Source organism: Rousettus aegyptiacus, unplaced genomic scaffold (genome assembly GCF_014176215.1).
Source record: "Rousettus aegyptiacus isolate mRouAeg1 unplaced genomic scaffold, mRouAeg1.p scaffold_m13_p_13, whole genome shotgun sequence".
Taxonomy (NCBI): domain Eukaryota; kingdom Metazoa; phylum Chordata; class Mammalia; order Chiroptera; family Pteropodidae; genus Rousettus; species Rousettus aegyptiacus.
The window spans coordinates 39,080,083-39,102,669 of NW_023416288.1; the positions used below are offsets into that span (position 1 = coordinate 39,080,083).

General features: G+C 36.1%; 1 protein-coding gene across 5 annotated transcripts in view; it reads left to right on the forward strand.

Moving 5' to 3' along the window:
- Positions 1-22,587, forward strand: part of BBS9 (Bardet-Biedl syndrome 9) — a 301,889-nt gene that overhangs the window by 136,006 nt on the left and 143,296 nt on the right. For all 5 annotated transcript variants that reach the window (XM_016160080.2, XM_016160100.2, XM_016160068.2 and 2 more), the window contains 4 exons: positions 1,841-1,981; positions 4,375-4,470; positions 15,188-15,360; positions 18,376-18,528. In XM_016160080.2, coding sequence (XP_016015566.2) covers positions 1,841-1,981; positions 4,375-4,470; positions 15,188-15,360; positions 18,376-18,528 — 563 coding nt within the window. The remainder of the gene's footprint in view (positions 1-1,840; positions 1,982-4,374; positions 4,471-15,187; positions 15,361-18,375; positions 18,529-22,587) is intronic.

Sequence of the window (22,587 nt, forward strand, 5' to 3'; positions counted from 1 at the left end):
GGCGCTGAGGCGGTGATGCTGGCGCTGGGGAGCGGCTGCAGATACAGATGCTGCTTCACTTGCTCGCTGCCTCTCACCTCCTGCCGTGCGACCCACTTCCTAACAGGCCACAGACCGGTACTGGTCTGCGGCCTGGGGGTTGGGGACCTTTGTTGTAGAGGAAACATGTTAGTTGGTGTATTTCTATAATTGAGGATATATGGAATATATGAAGTTAAAAAAATAATGCTTTGTAATTTTTTTTTTTGTGGTCAGTCATATAGTTGTGGTTTGAGCAGTAGCTTAGATCATGCTACCATAATATTTTGAGTCAAATATTTCATCGTTGCAAAGTTCAAATACACATGCTTCTGATACCTCATGGAATGTCAGGAAATAATGCCTAGGACTTTTCTAAGAGCCACCAGTTAAAATTTGCATCTAGGATTCCAGGAGAAGTGAATTTAACATCTGTTGGTTATGAGCAAAAAATGAGCTGTGTAAAATTTGATGGATAATAAATTATGCTGAAGAGAATGACAAATAAACTTCACATGCTCTCAAAAAGTATTTAATTGACTTCATATATCAATGTGCTTGCCATTGTTGATGATATTTCATTATCCTAGTGAATAAATTATCCTGAAAATTATACTCCCAGCTTAGATGTAGAGTAAGCCACACAACTCCAGTTGACATTAACAAAATACATTGCTAATTCTAGGGATCCTACTTTGGGATTATATCCTCAAACTTTAACTGCTTCTACTTTTTGCTGTTTTTAAGCTGCTTACTGACTCCACTCTGAAGAAATACAGGCATTAATGCATGGATCCATCAAGTAGAGTAGAACGTTTAAAAATTTCCATTTCTCTTCAGAAGTATACTAAGATATAGGTTTCTGTATATTATCTTTTATCTTATCCAGTCGAAAATAGAATCCTAGAATAAAAGGAGAGAACACTAAAGTCATAGAATTGCTCAAGATTTATAAGTAGAGAGCCTAATTTGCTTTGGTTTCAATTTCATTCTTTGCAAAATTATTGAAATGAATGATTTTTAAAAACTTTTAGTTTTGACATAAAATTCTTCATTGCTATTTATTGTTCTGTTATTTATTTCAACAGGCATGTATACATAATGAAAAATTTGACAATTGAATGACTATGGAAGCCTTTTAAAATGTCACTTAACAGTGATGTGTAAAGTTAAATGTATTGAGAAAAATTTCATTCATGTGAAAGTAATATTTTTAATATTAATGTATAAAATGACATGAACCTGAATAGGACTTCAGTAGAGCAGATTCTTCATTCATTCATTCATTCATTCATAATTTATTGCAAATTGTTAATTGTAATTTCGATTTTCCTTTTTTTTATTTGAATTTTTTAATAAGTAAAAAAGCTAAAGATTAAAAGAATTTTTGGGGTAGAGACGTTAGATATGGTCAAACAGATATGGTCATACAATCTTTCTGATAGAAATTTCATATTCATTACTTATGTTAGATGGTAGTCTTAAATTAGGGCTAGAGCTTTGAAGGTCTTAAAGATAGTTCAGTAATTGAATATAACTATGTAATATTGGATTACAATGCTTTTTACAATATGATATTATTAAGGGCAGAACTCATACCTCTGTTCCACTTTAAGATTTTATTTTTGCCTTGTACTTTGGACAATAATATAAAAATATGGATTATGATGATAATAATTTGTAGTTATTTCAGTTATGCTAAATGAAACTGGCAGGCAGAAAACTTTTAAACTGTTACATGTACAAACTGTTAGTAATACAAATTGTTTTTTGGTCGAGTTTGTCAAATCTATAAATCCACATTTCTCTTATTTTATTTCAGGCATTCCTCGAGTTATTCAATGTAAATTTAGACTTCCCCTGAAATTAATCTGCCTACCGGGTCAGCCTTCAAAAACTGCAAGCCACAAACTAACTATTGATACCAACAAGTCTCCAGTCAGTCTTCTCAGCCTCTTTCCAGGTAGGACTTTTGAAGTGACATGCCTGTAATATCAGAAATGTTAAGAATTTAGAATGGAATCCTTCATCAGCAGGTAATGAGGGGTAATTATGAGATAATTGTTAAGTCAGAATATAAAAATGCCTCAAGGATTTTTTCCTCTTGTTTGCCTGTTCAAAGGCAAATAGCTTATATCCACAAAGTAATAAGGTTTACCTTTTAAGTTCGATTAAAATTATTATAATCATTATTTTGCTTCAGTATTCAGAAGTAAAAACATCAAATGTTTCTTTTTAGACTGTGGAATTTTTTATCTTAGAATGTAAATATTTATTATTCATCTTCATTGTGGGTTTTTGTGTATGTACCTTTCTAAAGTGTATTCTTATGCCCCTGAAAATTAATCTCATAAGTAGGTGCTCTTTGTGGTTCTATTGTCTTGAGCAGCCGGAGGGGGCAAATGTTCATTCTCTGTCTCTCATGGTTTAGAAGGGGCTCCATGTATAAAGCTTGCATATCACAGCGAACTTTAGGGGTAATTTGTGAAGGTGTGACTTTATCCATGTGTCAGGTTTCCTTTCTGAGTAGGTTAGGAAAAAGAGAGGTGTTGATTGGATAAAACACCTTGGGGTCCCATCGATTCCCTTTCTTGGTGATGGGGTGGAATTAAAAAACAAATCTGGGAATTAAATCGACCCTTTAAAATCCTTCATTAAAAATCAGCACTGTTGACTCTGAGATATATCCTTACCCTTGCATTAGTGGATAGGAGTTAGAACACAGAGAGTATGTCTCACAATGTTTAGAAATTTATGGTAAGTCAGCTTTTGTGTTATTAACTACTTAAAGTGCTTAAAATTTATTTCTCATGAATTTGAAGTATTTAAAAAGCTTTATTTATATATGACTGTGAAAAACATCCAAAATCGAATGGTCTTTATTATAATTTATCCATTCTTTAGTTTGAATTGAGCAGGTGTATATATATGTATATGTATGTATGTATGAGTATACGTATGTACGAATATGTGTGTGTGTGTGTATAATTAGCGAATAGCTTAGTACCTTTGGTTTTTTCCTTCTTCTCCTCTATCCTCCCCTCCCTTCCCCTTTCCTCTCTTTCTTTCCCTTCCTTCCCTTCCCTCTTAGTCAATTTTCTTATAACGAATTTGGATTATAAAAAAGGCATAAAGAGTCACTATCTTTATAACATCTTGTACAAATGTATTAGTTCCTTGAGTCTCCCATACTATCCTGGGAATTTAGTTGGACATAATATGTTGCACACTGAAGTTATTGGTGCCTTTGAAAAAGACCCTGGCTTCTGAGTAGTTGATCTTTACTGTAGATAGATGAAACCCACAGAAATGGAATAAAAATGCATGCTTTAGGCCAGACAGGTAATCTCTGTAAGTGTAGATTGAATAAGAAGTACTAAGGAAAGCTTAGATGACTCATCCGCCTTTCTCCTGATTTAGGGCTCAGGTGTTTTGATGTCATAGTCATCTTAGGCTTATCAGCATGTATTTATTTCTTCTTCATTTTAGAAATGGGACCCAAGGATAAATTAAAAACAATTTTTCCTTAAGATCCAGTGTATGTGATCGCGCATGTTCTCTTTTGGAGTTTCTGGAGTGTGTTATTTTAATGTATAAATCTTAGAAATCTTTTGTTAGATTTATCCCTAACTATTTAATATATTTTGATGGTATTGTAAATTGTGTTGTTTTATTTCAGTTTCAAATTGTTCTTTCCCAGTACATAGAAATAAAGTTGGTTTTTGTATACAGATATTATATCATACAATATTATTAAACCACTTATTAGTTATACTAGCTTTTTTTTGTCGATTTAATCAGATTTTCTATGTAGATGATCATGCCATCCGCAAATGAAAACAATTTTCCTTATTGCTTTTCAATCTGGGGATTCCATTTGTATTCTGCTTTCTTTTTACCTTGTTTGGAACCTCTGGGAGGATGCTGATAGAGATGGCGTGAGTGAACATTTAGTTTTTTACCATCAAGTGTGTCTTAGCTATAGGTATTTTGTCGATGTCCTTTACCAGTTGAGGAAATAACTCTTCTGTAATAAGTTTGCTGAGAGTTTTACCAGGAGTGGATATTGGATTTTTTCAATGCCTTTTCTGTATACAGCAGTTGAAATATGTGCATTTCCTGCCTCAGACCTAGAATGAACCAGTAGAAGAAAGAGAATTAAAGAATTTCAGAGTGTTATTATGAGGCAGAGATCTTAGCGATTTGAAGCTGCTATGGAAAACAGTTAAATTAGTTCATACCTGGGCTTTAAACATGACTAGTGACATAAGAAATACTTGTCATAAACCAAGCTTCCTATTTCACACGTTAAGTTTTTTGCCTTATGGTTTCGTAAGGTGATTTTTTTCTTTGTAGGCTTTGCCAATCAGTCAGAAGATGATCAAGTGAATGTAATGGGTTTTCGCTTTTTCGGAGGTTCCCGAGTTACTCTTCTTGCTTCCAAAACCTCTCGTAAGTAAAACCATGGTATTATTGCTTTGATATTTTTTATTGAGTTCACTACATCGCAGGTCATCATCACATCAAAGATTTCTGCAAAAGGTGATATTTAGTTAAATATTGAAAATCAAGAGCCATGGTATTAAGTATATAGGACTTAAAAGTTTTAGAGATAGGATCCTATTTTATTAGAGATAAGTAACTTTGTGTGGGGATGAGGAGAGTTAGTGAGAGAAATTTAAATAATTGAAAAATGTTTTTGAGACAGGAATATGGTAAATTTGATTATAGGGACTACTAGAAACTGGAATTAATTTTGATGCATGTGTATATTATATTCTTTTTTTTGGACATTGGCAAAGATGAAGGTGAAAATGAATGACTTGCTGAGATTAATCTCTAGAATGAAAAGTCATAATTATGTAGTCAAGTTTGGATTTCAGATTTAAGTATGCTTTATTGATTCGATTGCTTCGTACGAGTATAATAGTTGAAAATGCTCAGTGGAAAACTGACTTTTGATGTAGATAGGGTACCGAAGCTATTAAACTCACTGAGTTATATGCACCTTCATAGGAATAAAGTAAAATGTTGAGAAAGGAAGTATTTAGCAAATTTTAGGAACCTAAGGGTGTTAGGTGGAATAAATGCACGTGTGTGTGCAGTGGGCTGTCATTTTCTACTTATGCATTTGCAGTTTTATTTTTCATAATCAGAATATATAGTAAAATGAGGACATCCTTTTTTGAAAGATACAAGCATTAGCGGGAAGAACATACACACATCCTTATTTTAGAAACTAACAATTTTCTGTGGCTAAAATCGGAACAGCTTCTAAAATATATAGATTGGCGACTGGTCAAACAGACATGGATACAAATAGAAATTCTAGAATAAGGCACAGAAATCAGAGATAAATCTGAGAAGAATGAAAAGATTGTGTGCTTTTAATGGTCTTCGTGGGTCGTCATGACTGCAGTCTACATTGGCACCATTTTGTTTTGATTAGTTTTAATCTCCACTTGGATGATGGGATTATTTTGGTACATTTCTCTTTGTTTAACTGTTATCTTTAGTTAAACTAAAAAATTGTTGCCAACATTGCCTTGGGAAATTGTACACGTTTGATCGACTTCAGTTGACGGTGCTGTATGATGAATATGCAGTTAGACCATTAAAAAAAAGGCAAAAAGTTATTCTTTGTGCAAATAGGGATATTATGTCCTAGTGCATTGTATCTATTCTTCTTTTGGTAAAGTAATCTTAGAGCATCGCTCTGGGGCACAATTACTTAACCATTGTCTAAATATTGCCCAGGATTCAGGTATGTAACTGATCTATGCAAATTTATGTAAATATTTGGCAAAGCCACGACACAGCTGTGGTATGAGTGGGCAGACTGAAGAGAATAGGACAGGACCTTTTAAATAAGGACCCAAAATGATCTGTGGAAACTGAAACCTGAAGAGTAGCCATTGTAATTCCCGGATGGTGTTTTGGCTTCAGTGACGCACAGAATTCTGCCTAGGAAAGGCCCTCGGTGATGAAGGGAGATAGGCATGAAGAAAGGACGGTTTTCTGGGGTCCAGGCAGATGTGGGTACTCTCTCCTGCTCTGCTGGAGTGTTAATCCCCAAGAAATGAATGAAGTAATTTGTACTCAATCGCATTTGGCATTTTTCTTTTCTGTGAAAGGTACATAGTCCTTTTTTTTTTTTTTTAAATTAAGTTTATTAGGGTAACATTGGTTAATACAATTATATAATTTTCAGGTATACATTATTATCATTTGACATCAGAATATTCTATTGCGTTTACCACCCAAAGTCCAGTTCCCTTCAGCTACTGTATATTTGATCCCCTTTACCCGCTTCGCCCTCCCCCTAAACCGTATTTTAGACGCCCTTTACCCCATCAACCTCCCCCCTCCTCCCCCACCCTACTAGTAACCACTACTCTACAGTCCTTTGGTAACCACTAGTCTATAGTCCATGTCCGTGGGTCTCTGTTTGTTTGTCCTGCTCATTTGTTGCTTTTAGGTTTCTATCCCACGTATAAGTGATATCATGTGATTTTCAACTTTTTCTGTCTGGCTTATTTCACTTAGCATGATTATCTTGAGGTCCATCCATGTTGTCGCAAATGGCAGTATTTCATCTCTTCTTATGGCTGAGTAGTATTCCATTGTATATATGTACCACAGCTTCTTTAGCCAGTCATCTATCGTAGGACACTTCGGTTGCTTCCATGTCCTGGCCACTATGAATAATGCTGCTATGAACATCATTATGCAAATATCTTTTTGGATATAGGGTTTCAACTCTTTGGGTTAAATACCTAGTAGAGGGATTGCTGGATCATTTGGTAGATCAATTCTTAGTTTTTTGAGGAACCTCCATACTGTTTTCCATAGTGGCAGTACATAGTCTTTAGTCTAGAAATCTGGATTGACAGATTATTTATGGAAAGATCACAGCATCGCTTCTGTAGTAAACAGTCAAGTGCATCATATGTCATATAGAGTTGCCCTTGGATCTTGGGTAGTGTTTTCTGTGGGTTCCATAGACGCCCACAGAAATGCGTATGTGGAACCCATAGAAAACACTATCCAAGATCCAAGGGGCATCTCTTTTAGTTCAATTTCCTGATTTGGCATGAGTCAGCCAAAACTGACAATAAAAAAGTGAATGTGGCTTATTGTCTCAGATATTAACTCACATCCTCTGGGGAACTGGACAGATTTTTATTTTCAGAAAGTGTAGTAGTGCTTCAGTGTAATTAGAGTTTATTACGTGAATTCTGGAAAAACGAAGCATTGAAGATAAGAATGTTTAGGAAAAATGTTCTGTACTAGCAAAATTTCTGAAAATGATTTCCACAGTCTTAAATTGAAAATGATAAGACAGATGATGGCTATGTCTGTTACTTTGATCGTAGTAATAATAGTGTGACATGTGTCTGCATAGCTCTATATTAATAGTATTGTATACATTAAGTATGTGCTGCTTTTCGTATATCAGTTATACCTATGTAAAGTTGTTAAAAATAACAAGACAGGTCAAATTGCATGAAATCAAATATTTTTATAATCACCTAAAAAAACACAAGGACACATTTTAGTTTTGATTTTCAGAATGTTTAAAAGATACAATCAGATCAGTTGTTTAGGAGACGCATAGCTTTTGCTGATGCTGAGTCCAGGGTAAAATTTCTCTTCTGAATATCACAAAGACAGCTTTTTCAATAATGTCTCTATAGCTTATTTTTATAGTTATAATACTTACGTATTTGTAATTTATGAGTAGCAAATTTCATAAAGTTTTAGAAATAATGGTAAAACTCAATTTACTATATATAATTCTGAGTGCAAATCAGTGGAGTGTAAGCTGCAGCTTAGAGTATCTAATATTGCACAATTACAGGATGTAGTGTTCTCAGTAGGAATTGGACAAGCAAACTCAGCATTTCAGCGGTGAGATGTAGCTGGCAGGAGTTGTGGGTTTTGTTTTGTTGTTAGATGAGCAGTATTAGAACAAAAAAAAATGGATAAAGAAGCCGTGGAACAAAAAAATGTAAGCGAGCAGTATTAGAACATGTTTGAATATTAATTCAGATGACTGAGTTAAGTGGGAAAGGCTGATGATGTGGAAAGAGAAGGGATCATAGAGCAGGGAGGTCTTTGAGAAGGAGAGAGAGTGTGGAACGCAGAGCTTGGGGGGCAGGCACTGAGGGTCTGGAGAGGGATCGAAAGACAGGCCTTTGTGATTTTACTGTGATAAGAGGGATTCGATGTAGGTCCAGGGAAACTTTGTAGATTTGTCGGTGGGAAGATAAGGGAGCTTTGATGATGTCGAAATTTGAAAAAAGTTATGACATGGTATCTTGGAGAATCTGAAGGCAAACTCATGAATAAGGCGATATTGAGTTTCCATTTGAGGTTAGAGATCCTGAATTTTGAAGTGATATCTGTCATCCTTGAACGACTTTCCCTGGCAGTGATTTGTTTATCAGCATCCAAGCAACTGCTCTGGGCTGGGATTTTTTTTTTTTTTAAATAAAAAGTGCTAATTTGAAGAAAAGGAGCCACAGCCTTGGAGACACAGAGTTAGGTAGCAACCGAAAATGTACTCCGGGGCTGGGATTTCGAAACAGAGAATTGCAGATAAAATATTTTTACGAGAATGCTTGTAATAATGGACTACCAAATCTAATGATAAAAAGAGAAATAAAGATTAGAGGAAACTGATACGTGGTGACAAATTGATGGGCTCCCTGGATCATGAGTCTCGACAAGGTTTAAGAAGCGGAGTCGGCGTTACAGGGCAAGTGAGCTAGGAGAACATGCGGCGCTCAGAGGACGAATGAACCGCAATTCCGATAATGAAAGGCTCTTTTTATCGTTAGATTCGGTAGTCCATTATTACACGCATTCTCATAGAAATATTTCATCTGCAGTTCTCTGTTTCGAAATCCCAGCCCTGGCTTGTGAAGTTGGAGAGAAGACCAGTGGAGACAAGGGTTTCAAGGAAATGAGGTCACAGTTGTGGGTATTGAAAGAGCCTGTTTGATGTTAGCACAATGAATGAGAAAAAGAAATAGATCCAGACACATTACTGTGAAGTCTTGGAGCACTAAGGATCAGGAGCATGTTCTCGAAGATTAGAAAGGAAAAAGGAAGCTGCTCAAGGAACATGAATCAAGAAAGCATTTAACTTTCATCCATATCATTGGATGCTACAAGACAAGGGAAAAAATTCTCCCTTAGATTTGAGGGAAGCGATTTGTAACTTAGATTTCTGTATCCTGCTAAACGGATAATTAGCAATAAGTGCTGAGTAAATACGTACTCTGTGTCACAAGCACAAGCAGGGCTAAGTAAGCAATTGCAAATAGCAAATTTATGTAGCCTCAAGCAGGCCTTCGAAATGGAAGAGATAACAAATGTCCTGAGCAGTTCAATATCCTGAAAGATTTTAACGTGCTGGAAAGAGTGATTAAATTGAATAAGGTCACGTTTAAAAGTTCTTTCTTATCTCTCAATTACTTTGCTTTCAGGTATAATGAAAACATTGTAGTCATGTTGTGAACAAGGGTTGGGCCTTGAAAAAGGCTTTCTTTTAGCATCTGCCAAATGAAAGCATATGCATCTTATTTACTTATTTAAATTAAATTTATTTGAGTTGCATTGGTTAATACATTATGTTAGTTTCAAGTGTACAATTCCGTAATACGGCATCTATATATCGTATCGTGGGCTCATTACCCATAGTCTAGTTTCCTTCCGTCACCATGCATCTGGCCCCTTCTACCCCCTTCCCTCCCCCTACTCCCATCCCCATCTGGGAACTACTGTCGTCTGTGTCTACGAGGTTGTTTGATCATTATTTGCTTTCCGTTTTCTACGTCACAGCATAAGTAATCTTGTTAACCAAAATATATTCAGAACAAAGAAAGTGAGAGTCTTGTTCTACTCCATCTGGGTAGACCATGCCTTTGTTTATTTTGCATTGAGCAAACATAATAGAAATAAAAACTGCCATGGCTCTCGTAGAGCTCCCGGGCCAATGGGAGAGACGAACAGGCAGAGAACTGATAATAGTGCTTGATGTGCTTACGGAAGCACACGTCAGGTGTTGTTGGAGCCCGAAGGACTGAAATTACATAAGAGATTTAATTTGAGAAGGATCTCGAGGACTGAATAGGACACTAGTAGTGGAGAGCATTCTAGAAAGAGGAAAAGATCTTCATATGCTTGATATGCACGGGGTTTCAGAGATGAGTGAATGTTCTTCTGTGCTGGGAAATTCATGTAGTAAGGTAGGGGCTCTGCGATAGTCCTTTAATGAAGCCACAAAATTTCAGGACAAAGTATAATGATTGCCTACCACCCGCCTTATGCCACTGTGAGCACTTTAATGTGTGCAGTGATCCAGCAATAAACTATTACTGTTTAATATTTACCTTAGAATTTCTTATCATTATTATTAAGCGACAATGGGAATATGATGTAAATCAGGCTTGGAAAAAACCTTTTGAAAAGTAAATTTAGAGAAATCCATAGTTTCTACTGATACCAAAGAGGTTGTATCTTTAGAATATTATACTAATATCTGAAGATACTGAAATTGTTTATTTTTTCAAACTCTTTGGTTTTAGAAGCATTCATCTGCTTTTCCATCTCACATTTAAAAATTTCCAAATCGCATAAATTATACTGATGTTTTGTTTATGACATCAATACAAACATTATTTGTGTTGATGAACTTCAGATGTTCTGACATGAATAGACACTGACGTGATACGTTTTTGTGCCCTGCTTAAATTAGCTACATTATTTTCTCCATTTGTAGCGGAGTGGAATGGCAATCGACTGGGCTCCAGTCGTCCAAATTTATTTCATTTGGAAGCTGAAATGCGTATTTCCCCAGAGCTTTATTACAAGATGCAAAGGAAAAGAGATAAAAAAATAAATTGAATGTTCATTTTGGCAGCTGTTTTAATTACCAATATCGTAAGGGCGTATTTTAAATATAGCTTTCTTCTTTCATGTCATATTATAAATAGAAAATTTCATTTCTCCTTTCCATGAAATGTATACTCTGGAAAGTGTCCAGGGCAGTACTAACCATTTTATAAGACAAATACTGAAAAAAATGCTTAATAATCAAGATAATGCCTTATAAATGTTTGACCCATTGATTCTCGTTGATCTTTGGCAATCTGAAAAAAATCAACTTAAAAATCTTGTGTGTATATTTCTAATTACCAAGTGTAATTATAAATTTTTTGTTATAAAAATTTAGTTTTAATTTTTTTCCCCCTGCATGTACTGATGAAAATAAGAAAATAAGTCAAAAATTTAAGTTACATCAAGTTACATGCTTATTATCATTTTTACGTTTCTGTCATTTGGTGGCTTTCATGCATTATACTTTTGTCACAGAAGAGTCTATATGGGCTGCTATAACAAAGTACCATAGACTTCTTGGCTTTTATAGAGCAGAAATTTATTTCTCACAGTTCTGGGGGCCGAGAAGTCCAAGATGAAGGTTTCAGTAGATTCGGAGTCCGGTGTGGGGCTGTTTCCTGGCTTGTAGATGTCTCTGTTCTTGCTGCGGCCTCACTAGGAGGAGTGAGGGAGCACTCTGGGTTCCCTTGAATAAGGACAGTAATCTCATTCATAAGATCTTCGCCCTCATCACCTAATCACCTACCAAAAGCCCCACTTCCAAATACCGTCGTATTGGGCATTAGGATTTAACATATGAATTTTGGGGGGATACAAACTTTTTAGTCTATAGCAAGTACTTGTTGGGTGTCTAGAATTTTATTTATATTTGGGTTTTTCTTGAGCTTTAGATTTTTCACTTGTTTCACTCCATGCTTTTTGTATCATAGTTGTAATTTTTTCAACCAGTATTTTTTGGACATTAGTTTTGCTTGATCTAAATTTTATAATTCAAAGGTAAATTGCATTTGTATGGGTCTTTTCCATACATTATTACATTTGATCCTTATACCAACCTTGTTAGATATATTTTACTTTCCATTTGTGTAAATGAAGATATTGAGAATTGGGTAATTTGATTTAAAAATTTACTAGACTTTAAGGTTTGCTCAGAGGATAAGACCTGAGAAATGGGGTTTCTTTCCTAATGTGATGCCCTTAATGGCTACACGTACTACCACAGTCTGTCACCTGGACCATGGTTATAATGTCCTAACTGTAAGTTATTCTTGCCCCTTTCCAATCCATTTTCTTCTTATCAGCTCTTGTAATAAAAACAAAGAAACGAACATTATCATAAATTAAATCATGCCACTCTCCAGCTTCAAGTCCTTTGTGTTTATAGTACTATCCATCTCTGGCCTCAGCCTAACGTCCAGCCACATCCCAGCGCACTCCTCCTCACTCTGGTACGCGTCTGCTTCTCTCCATTCCCGCTACGTGTCTGGCTTTTTCTGCCCTGAGATTGTTGAGCTTGCCATTCTCTCTACCTGGTCTGTACTTCCCATTCTTAAGGTCCAAGCTTTATGCATGAAATGATTAGGAATCAAATTGATAGTTAAATCCCACCCTCTGGCTTACAATTCATCTGAATGACTTTTGAAAAATTATTATGCCTGCTTTTTAATCTACAAATGGGGATAAATAGTATAATATGTAGGAATTAAATGAGATAATCCCTAAAGAACGTGTAGCAGTTTCCCAGTGCACTGTAAATGCTACCTAGATTTTAGGTGCTAGTATTATTTTTACTATTATTACTATTAATACTACCACTGATGTCATCTTCTCAGTGTGGCTTTCTCTGACCACAGTTATCTCAAGAAGGAGCACTCATTAGTTTTTATCACAACATTCTTTTTATCTGCATCATAGTCCTTTCGTAACTTGTAACTATTTATTTGTTATTTACCTACATATTTTATGCCCTTCACACTGGGACAGTTTCCTGGACTAGTATATGTTCTTCCCCATTGTCTCCGCAGCACTTACCACGTAACTAACATATGTTTGGGAATCTCACATGTATGAGAGTCAGAGACCCCCACATACGCGTGAGGTTCAGAGAAAGGGAAGGCACATTTTTTTTTTTTTTAGTATTTTATTTTATTACTAGTTTCAAGTATACAGTACATTGGTTAGACATTTATATTGTTTATACAGCAATCCCAGTTACTCCATCACCCATCCGGCTCTACACACAGCCACCGCGTGACTGCCGCCGACCCCCCCATGCCGTTCTCCTCCCCGCCAGGACCGTCTCTCAGCTGGGATTCTGATACCGTATTCTGCTGTCGTCATTCTCCTGTTACCTCCACTTCTACCCCACCACTATCGTGCTCTCTGTTTTTCTTCTAAAACATTAAACCTTCAGTGACATTTACAAAGAAAGGTAAAGGTTGTTACAGCTGACCTTTGTTCTAATAGCTTCGATGGGGAGAAAGGAGGAAAGATGTGTTCAGCACCATGGGCAGAGGCCAGTATCCAGAATAAGACCGGGGTGAGGCGAGTTGCTGGGGAAGCTCCAAGGGGAATGATACACTAGCAGAGAGGACCAGGGTGTTTGCCATGTATCTTGGCAGGTGTATCCAGTATCTTTTAGTCCTTGTAGAATTGAAAAAGAGGATGGTTAGCGGAACGAGAGGAGATACAGTCTTGAATTCTGGCCTAGGATGACAAATTGGAGTCCTAATAACCAATTTAAAGATGTAGTATAGAATTTGTCAAGATGCCATGGGGAATATAAATAAATATTCATGGGGGATATAAATAAATATTTCACATGTCCATGTGTCATGGTGCTTTTTCTAGACCTTTGGCCCATTAAGCAAGAAGGCTGAGCTCATTTTTATGCTCCCAGCATTTTTTTCTTTGTGATGTTGCCCATAATAGATGCCCAATAAATGGCGAATTTAGTGGAATAAGGGATTTAGTCTTAGATCTTAAAAAGTATATAATCTCTTTGAAGAGACTGAATATAATCATCTGGAAAGTTAGGTAAGAATACGTGTTTGTTTGTGGTTAAGTTCATAGTGAAATGTAGACATACTAAGTCCCTATATAATTCAGAGAGATGCAATATTATGAGGCAGTTAAATTAATAACTAATCTTTGAATTAATGGCTGGAATTCCAGTCCCTGCCCCATTACTTACTGGCTAGATGAGCTTGCGTATTGCTTAAACTTGTCTGTGACTGGATTTATTCTTCTGTAAAATGGGCACAACAAAATGTCCCCAATAGGGCTGTTCAGATTTAAACAAGAGAGTGATTGTAAAGTGCTTATTTTATATGCTGGCACATATTAGGAGAATGCTGGGAAAAAAAATTACTTGGAGTAGGTGGGATTGTGGCCAGGTCCTGAAGACTAGGTAGGATTAGGCAGGTGGGGAAGAAGGGTATATATTATGAATTTTAGCTCTAATTCAATTTGATTTGTAACCTTTGACATGTCACTGAAATTCTCCGCGCCTACTTTTTTCCCCTATAAAAAGGAGGCGGTTAGAGTCACAGTGCTTGGTACATAGTTGGTGCTCAACCAGTAATAGTTGCTCTTCTCACGGATGTGGTTATCGCCACCGCAGTCATCATCATTGCCGTCACTGTCATCATCATCATCATTATCAGGGTAGGGGATGGCCAAGAATTTTGCTCTCTGGGAGCTGAGGTTTCAGGGAATAGAGAGAAACAAGATTTATATTTAGGGAGGGGTCTGATGGCAGAGTCTCTTCAAATTAAAGAACTACTAGAGAAAATGGAAACCTTTGATGTTGATTATAGGGAGTTAAGTTGGCTACGGTGTCCAGGATATGGGATTTTCTATAGAATGCATTTCATTTCACATCCATGTTCTGAAACAAACTAATGATACCAGATTGAATTTTTACAATGGCAGTTTTTTTAACCTTTTAAGTGAAGCTTTTTATTAGAAGGACACAAATTGGGGTATTTTTAATGTACTGAAACCTATTATGAGATACACAGAAAGAAGGACCATACTTTATAACTTCCCACTGTGACCACATCTTTGGCATTAAATTTGAAATGTTAAGTGGTTGATATAGAAAACTGCAATAAAGAACTAGAAATATTTTTATCAAGCCAGTAGAAATCATATCTTTTTTCCACAGAAGAAATCTTTATCTTTTTGTTTTGGTATTTATATCAGAGTTAGTGATAATTCTAGTAAGAAGCATTTTTTAATTATTTTTTTTCTCTCTTAGAACGATATCGCATTCAGAGTGAACAATTTGAAGATCTTTGGCTCATAACAAATGAGCTTATTATCCGCCTTAAAGAATATTTTGAAAAACAGGGAATTAAAGACTTCTCATGTTCTTTTTCTGGATCTATGCCCCTTCAAGAATATTTTGAGTTGATCGATCACCATTTTGAGGTAGGTATGATTATAAACCCACATCATTTATAATTTTTCAATATACGAAAGAGTAAGAGATGCTACAGAGGTCAGAATTGTAGGATACATGCTGTTAGACTCTGTGCTTCAAGTCGTCATTCTTTTGTGGATGGTGGAATTCGTGAAGCCGTTCCTGCTCTCTTGCCCCATTTGTGATGAGTCGCAGACAGTTACAGAGTGGCTGCCTGGAGCTAAGCCCGTGGTCTGGCCTCAGAACAGAACAGATTTAATTCTCTCACATGAGGGTTTAACCTTTGAACTCAGTAACCCAGTGTTGAAACTGTTCGAACTTATGGGCAGCCATTTGGCTAAGTCTAGCAAGTCATAAGTGAGATGTGATTATCAAGTGAGTTTTCCTTTTCTTTTTTAACAAGCACACAAGAACTTTTGCATGTGAATGAGGGTTAAGCACGTGAAATGTTCTCCAGTATCAGGCACAATAGACACTTAGTAAACGCTGAATGACTAAACGCCTAAATAAATGAGATCCTACGGTGACTTCGTTGCCTGGATATTTTTACTTTGCTCCTTTAGAGCATCTCAATGGTGTCAAATTTATCATTTGAAGATTAATCTGATATTTGGAAATAGTCAAGAGTCACGTTTTGTGAATGAATTGGGCAGTGACAGTCATCGTTTTAAAAGTCCCATGTGTTGGAAAAAAATTCACTGGGCTCTACTTATTTGCCTATAAGTAGACGCTGTAGGCAATTCCAAAGGGAGATTTCAAAAGAATTTTAAACAGCGTTCAAGGAAGCATTGGTTCCTGGAGTGACAATTTGTAAGGAATTGGTAGATTTTTGCATTTCAGTTTATAAACTCTTTGGGGGCAGGGAGAGTGTCGTGTAACCTGTCAGTCACCTGAAAGTTCTACCTTACTCCAGTCCCTCTCGGCATTCCAGAGGCATTAACTTCAACCTATAAAGACTCCTTTTAATACAGCGCGAACATTAAGGGAACATTTCAGTGCATAAAATCCAGTTAAAAAATAACGTTATTATGAAATAAAACCGAACTTATTTCGGGTTCCCTCATCTATGTCGACAATACGTTACAGGATAGTATGCTTTTGACCCAATTGTGACATCAAAATTGACAGTTTAGGGAATATACGTAGGTATTTTAAGGATCGAGAACCTTTGCCATCCTCTAGGTTATTTTAAGAAATTTACTGGACAAAAGTGGGGTCTGTTGTTTTGTGGAAGAGGATCCACAGAAAGACTATATTAATTACACATTGTAATATTTAAAATAGAAATTGACTTTGATTGACTCTAATAGATTCTAATTGACTGTAAGTTTGACACACAGTCCCCCGCTTATTTGGCTAGTAAATCCCTGGAGTTTCCTTGTCAAGGGCATTTCCTTTCTGGGGAGGAACTTAGTGAATATCATGAACTGTAGGCACTTTTGTCTATGACACAAATTAAAAGGAATATGATTATACTTCCTTTACTGGCCCCACTCTACTTTTAAAAAAAATTATTTAAAACTTTGACTCAAGATGGCTTTTAGAATCCAAGTGTCCCTTAGTGTAAGCTCCATGAAGGCAGGGATTTCCATCTGTTTTATTTATTACTGTAATTCCTAGAACTTAGAACAGTACTTGGCCCTAGAATCAATAAATATTTCTTAAATGTTGAAATTCCAGCACATGAAAACATTTCAATCACTGCTAGTTTATGACTTTTGTAAAGTTGAATTACAGTGAGTCACATGATTTAATTTCTTAGTGTGTTCTATGACTGACTAGCTTTCCTTTATTCTAATAATATTAAATTCAAAAGTTATGAGGAGAGTCATTTTTTTTTTTTTAAAAGAGTCCTTTCTGATTCTCATCCTCCAGTCTTCTCTTTGGAAGCAACTTTTGGTGTCTAGTTTCTTGTATATCTTTGGAGAACTATTCTGTGCAGTTACAACTATGTTAATATGCAGGTTTTTTTTTTTTTTAATACACGAATGGTAGCGCATTATACATACTATTCTGTATATATATATTTTTGCTTTGTTTCATTCAATGCATCTTTGAATAGCCTTGCACATCAGTATACCCAGTAGTCCTGCAAAGTAGACTTTTTTATTTATTTAACCTGTCCTTATTGATGAATATTTTGATTGTTAATAATATCTTACTATAATAGCAAGAGATCAAACAATTCTATCATGAATATCCTTGTATGGACATTAATTTTTGCAAGCATACCGTTAGGATAAATTCTTGGAAGTGGGATTGGTAGGTCAAAGGCTGTATGTTAGAGAGCTTATTTGTATTAACTTTTCTGTAAATTTTGCCCATTATTCTGTTGGACTATTGCTCTTTTTCTTAATGACCTGTGATTAGGTTGTGGTCCTTTTCTCATTGATTTGTAGATGCTTTCTAGGTGGTAAGGGCATGACTTTTTGTCTGTGTGGTTATTGCTGTTATTTTTGCACTTTACTTTTTGTCTTATTACTTAAAATTGTTTTTCCTTTTTTTTTTTAACCATATAGAATTAATTTTTTTTAGTTAGTAATTTATCATGGATGTGTGTGTATGTGTGTGTGTGTGTGTGTGTGTGTGTGTGTGACTTGTAGCTTTGGCTTCTGACTTAAAAAGGTATTTTTCATGCCAAGATTATTTTTAAAAATTCTATTTTTTTTAGTACATTTATTGCATCTAAACTTTTGATTCCTGTGCAGTTGATTTTGCTATAAAGCCTGGGGTTAGAAATTCTTATTCTTTTCTCTCGCCAGCTACCACAAAACATTTATTAAATAATGTCTCTTTTTCCCGGTGATACTGGGTCATCTTTACATTTTTATTTGACCTGTTCTACAATATCATCTCTATATTCATGTGGCAAATACCATACCATTTTAATTCTCTTAACTCAGTAATGTGTGTAAATTTTCTTCATTGCTCTTTCAAAATTTTATTGGCATTTTCTGTATTATTTCTTAAGACATGTTTTGTTGTGCATATTTAACCTGAATTTAAGATATTCTTCACTGTAGCTGCGGATTAATGGTGAGAAATTAGAAGAACTCTTATCTGAAAGAGCTGTCCAGTTTCGGGCCATTCAACGCCGGCTGTTAACAAGGTTCAAAGATAAAACACCTGCCCCCCTCCAACACCTGGACACCTTGCTAGATGGCACTTACAAGCAGGTAAGTATAATGTCAGTAACAGGTTTTCACTATGGGACATAATTTTTTCCCTCACCCTCAATTTAATGTGCCGGAACACGAAGACATTTCTTTTCTATGTATTATGGAGCAGTGAATAGCACGTAAGCTTTAGAGCCAGAAAAACCTACGTTCCAACTCAAGCCACTTTCTACCTCTGTAACCTGGAGTCGATTCCATAAGATCCATCAGTTTCCACATTTTACCTCCCGTGATTGTTGTGAGGATTTTTGTTCATATATGAGAAGCAGCCAGCACAGTGCCAGGCACATTATATGTACTTGATAAATAGTAGCTGTTTTTTTTTAAAAACTTAAAACTGTTTGTTTAATGAATAGCTCTACTAATCTGTATTCTTAGTTTGCTAAGACGTAAACATCATTTTTTAAGTCCTAGAACTCACCATTATTAATCAAGATGGTTTTGAAAACAATAACTTCTCTTATCTTTTAAGTATTAACCTCATGTTTTAAGTTACATTTAAGCATTTTAAAATTTAAAATAACTTTAAATTTAAAGAAGAGTTACAAAAATAGTACAGATAACCGTATTTACCAATTATTAACATTTTGTCACATTCGCTTTTTTTCATGTCTTCTCTTTGTGTGTGCATAGGATTTCCTGAACCTATGTTGCAGTTATCATATTTCATTATTTCTAAATACTTAAGCATGTGTTTCCTAAGAATGAGCTAATTCTTATATATAACCACAGTACAATTATCCAGTTCAGGAAATATAACATCTTGATAATTTTCAGTCCGTACTCAAATTTCTTCATAGCGATTTTTCTCGGTAGAGGATCTAGCTCATCCGACGTTTCCCCAGGATCAGATTGAGCTTATGCATTTTCGGTAGGAACGCTATGAAAATTCGGGCTGTGGTGTTCTCAGCGTACCATGTCAGGGCGCAAGTGATGCTGCTTTACCTGATTATTGGTGATGTTAACTTTGATCCCTTGGTTTAACTGGCGTTTGCCAGGTTTACTCATAATAAAGCTATAACTTGTTTCTTTATAATATTAAGTGATCTAAAAGAGTTAAATTTTAAGCTAAAACTTTCCCCCTGAAAGCGGTATCTACAACTCAAAACCTAGTTTGCTAAGTGCCAGATCCCAGGAGGAGATGCATTGGGAATCTAGGAAATAGCTATCAGACTCTGGCATGGGGACCAGTGTTCATTGACTCAGCTTCTAACATGCATTTGTTTAAATCTCTCAGCCACACCACGGGGATGAGTTGGAAGGGTGGTGGTACGAGATCAGACTCGTGATGTGGGTCCAGCCCACCCTGTAGACAGAAGAAAACATCCGGCATTTACACGCCCCCTACTTTCCCTCCCAACTCAGTTCTAAAGAGAGGCAGCCTGATTATTACTCAACGTGCATCCAGATTATTTACATAAATTACCATTGCCTTATTTCCCTCCTTTACATGGTTTCTAATATTCTTAATATCCTAGAATTGATAAATGGTAGCTATTATGATTAGTGTCATTATTAGAAATTCCTGGCGCATCCTGTAATTATCATTATACTTCTCCCATTGTCTTATGCAGCAGCTGGCTTACATGTCTAGTATTTATGTCAATTGATGTTTTGAGATGAAATTTTTAAACAACCCTTTGTTTTAGTTCAAATGCTTTTTCTTTCCTCTTTCTCATTCTCCCTTCTGCCAGCGGTTTATCATTTGCATGGCTAGTGTGATTTGACTCTCAATCCAAGGCATTATATCTCCAAAGCTATTTAAAATTATCACGTGGCTTGAATAATAATTTTAAAAATTTTAGTTTCATGGGTAAGACCTCTACTAGTTCTATTATAATGAAGTCAGCTTTGACTTAACTACATTATGTTTTCTCATATTTCTACAATCCGTTTCAAAATCAGTTTGGTGTTATGTGCATATGTTTGATTTTTAATTGAATTTTTAATTGAGATGGTTGCATATTCACATGAAATTATAATAAAAAATACGGGTAGATCTCATGTATTCTTTACAGTATAATGTCACAACCAGGATGTTGATCTTGGTAAAATCCACAGGTTTAGTTTAGCTTTCCGTTACCTGTACTCATTTGTGGGCATGTGTGTGTCAAGTTCTACACAATAGTACCCCGTGGGTAGGTGCCTTTATCCACTGCCGCATTCGCAATGCTGAACGGCCTGTCACCACAGGACTCACACCTGTGGCTCTTCCTCACACCTTTGTGTCCTCCTCCACCACATCCTCTTGATTTCAAAAGGACAAATTAAATACTTTTTTCACTTAGCTTTCCTAGAGGAAAAAATGTAGCTTACTATGTAAATGTCAGTAAGTGTATCGACAGTACATTTGTGTCTTGAAACTTTCACGTCTGTTTGAAAAATTATCAATTTGGGGGATAGTCTATAGCAGCTGTAGGGTTCCGGAAAGAATGTTGGGCTTGGAGTCCAAAGACCCCATTTCTGTTACTTATTAGCTGTGTGGCTTTTTGGCAATCCCCTTACCCTCTTAGAATCTCAGTTTCTTTCCATTAAGTAGGATAAATAACATGTTGTTACAAAGACTCTATTCCACAGTGTACGTGGAAATTCTTGGTAAATTGTTCTACCTTGACTGACTACATTATGTTTTCTCGTATTTCAGATGGTCGATTTCTTTTGTGCCGATTTCTTTTGTTTCTCAACGCCGACTGCCATTTTCTTTGGTGCTGGCGCAGTGATGTGACTGCTCGTAGGCACGGACGGTCTTTCAGGTCCACGCTTCTTTTCTCTCTTCAGTACACTTTTTGCTTTGGTCTGGTTTTCATTTTCTTCCTTTTCTTCCTCCTCTTCCTTCGTATCTTTTTGTTGACTTCCTATCATTCTCAGGCATCCTGCTATACGTGGGCTAAAGATACACTGAGTCTTGTCTTCGGTGATGCTGTATCTTTTTGTAGACACAATGGCTGAAGGGTGTTTAAAGGGATTAGATGAACATAGTTGATTTAATGTTTCTCATATTTTCTATATAGCAAGATTTCTTTTGTCTTTTATACATTTAAAGTATTTTTTTTTCCTGTTTATTTTCAGTGTTGGGTTTTTCCGTGATATTTAATATTGCAGACAAGATGATCAAAACCATAGGTTTTGCCTTTATTTTTATTTAAAATGTTTTTTTTTGATATGTAAAATTTAAAAAGTATTTGCATAGTAAGATATATCCATCTCTTTTCTTTAGGTTTCTCTGTCTAGGAAAGCCTGCCCCATGCCAACAGTGCTTAGACATAGACCTATAAGTTATTCTAACATCTTTCTGTTATCGTTCTTTGTATATACTTTTTAAATCCACGTGGAATATATTATGTAACTTAGTAGGAATCTAACCTCCTCGCCAGAAATGATGAGCTGGTTCTTATTGCATAACCCATTTTTCTCCTGCTGAACTGAAAAACTGCTTGTATCATTTAACATTTTTACTATATAGAAAACCACCTGAAACCTTAGTGGCTTAAAACAACAATTCACTGTTGTTCATGAGTCTCTGGATCACCTGGGCAGTTTGTTGATCTGGGCCGTTCTTGGCTCATCTTGACTGGCCTCAGTCTTGTATCTCTGGTCAGCTGGTGGCTCACCTGGGGACTAGGTAGCATAGGTCACACTTACATATTTGGCAGTGGGCCGACAGGTGGGAGGACTGTGCCTCGTGTCCCTCCTGGCCCAGCACACTGACCTGGGCTTGTTCACGTGGTGGCTGCAGGTCCCAAGGCACAGTTATTCTCCAAGTGTGTTTTCTATACTTTTGACTTTCAAACCTGAGTTTTTGTTGTGATTAAAATCTAATTCATTTTGAATCAGTTGTGGTCCATAGACTCTGAAGATAATTTATCTTATAATTAATTAGGTTTGTCAAGATATGTTTAAAGCAAACAGAGCATCTGTGCTGTTTTCAGGCTAATAGGACGGCCTGAATACTTGCTTATGTGCTTAGTTATGCTCAGTTGTTTAGAGGATGGGATCTGTTATCCAGTCTCCTTGTAGGTCCCCTCCTTAGCCCTGTCCAGTCAGGCTTCATGAGCATGT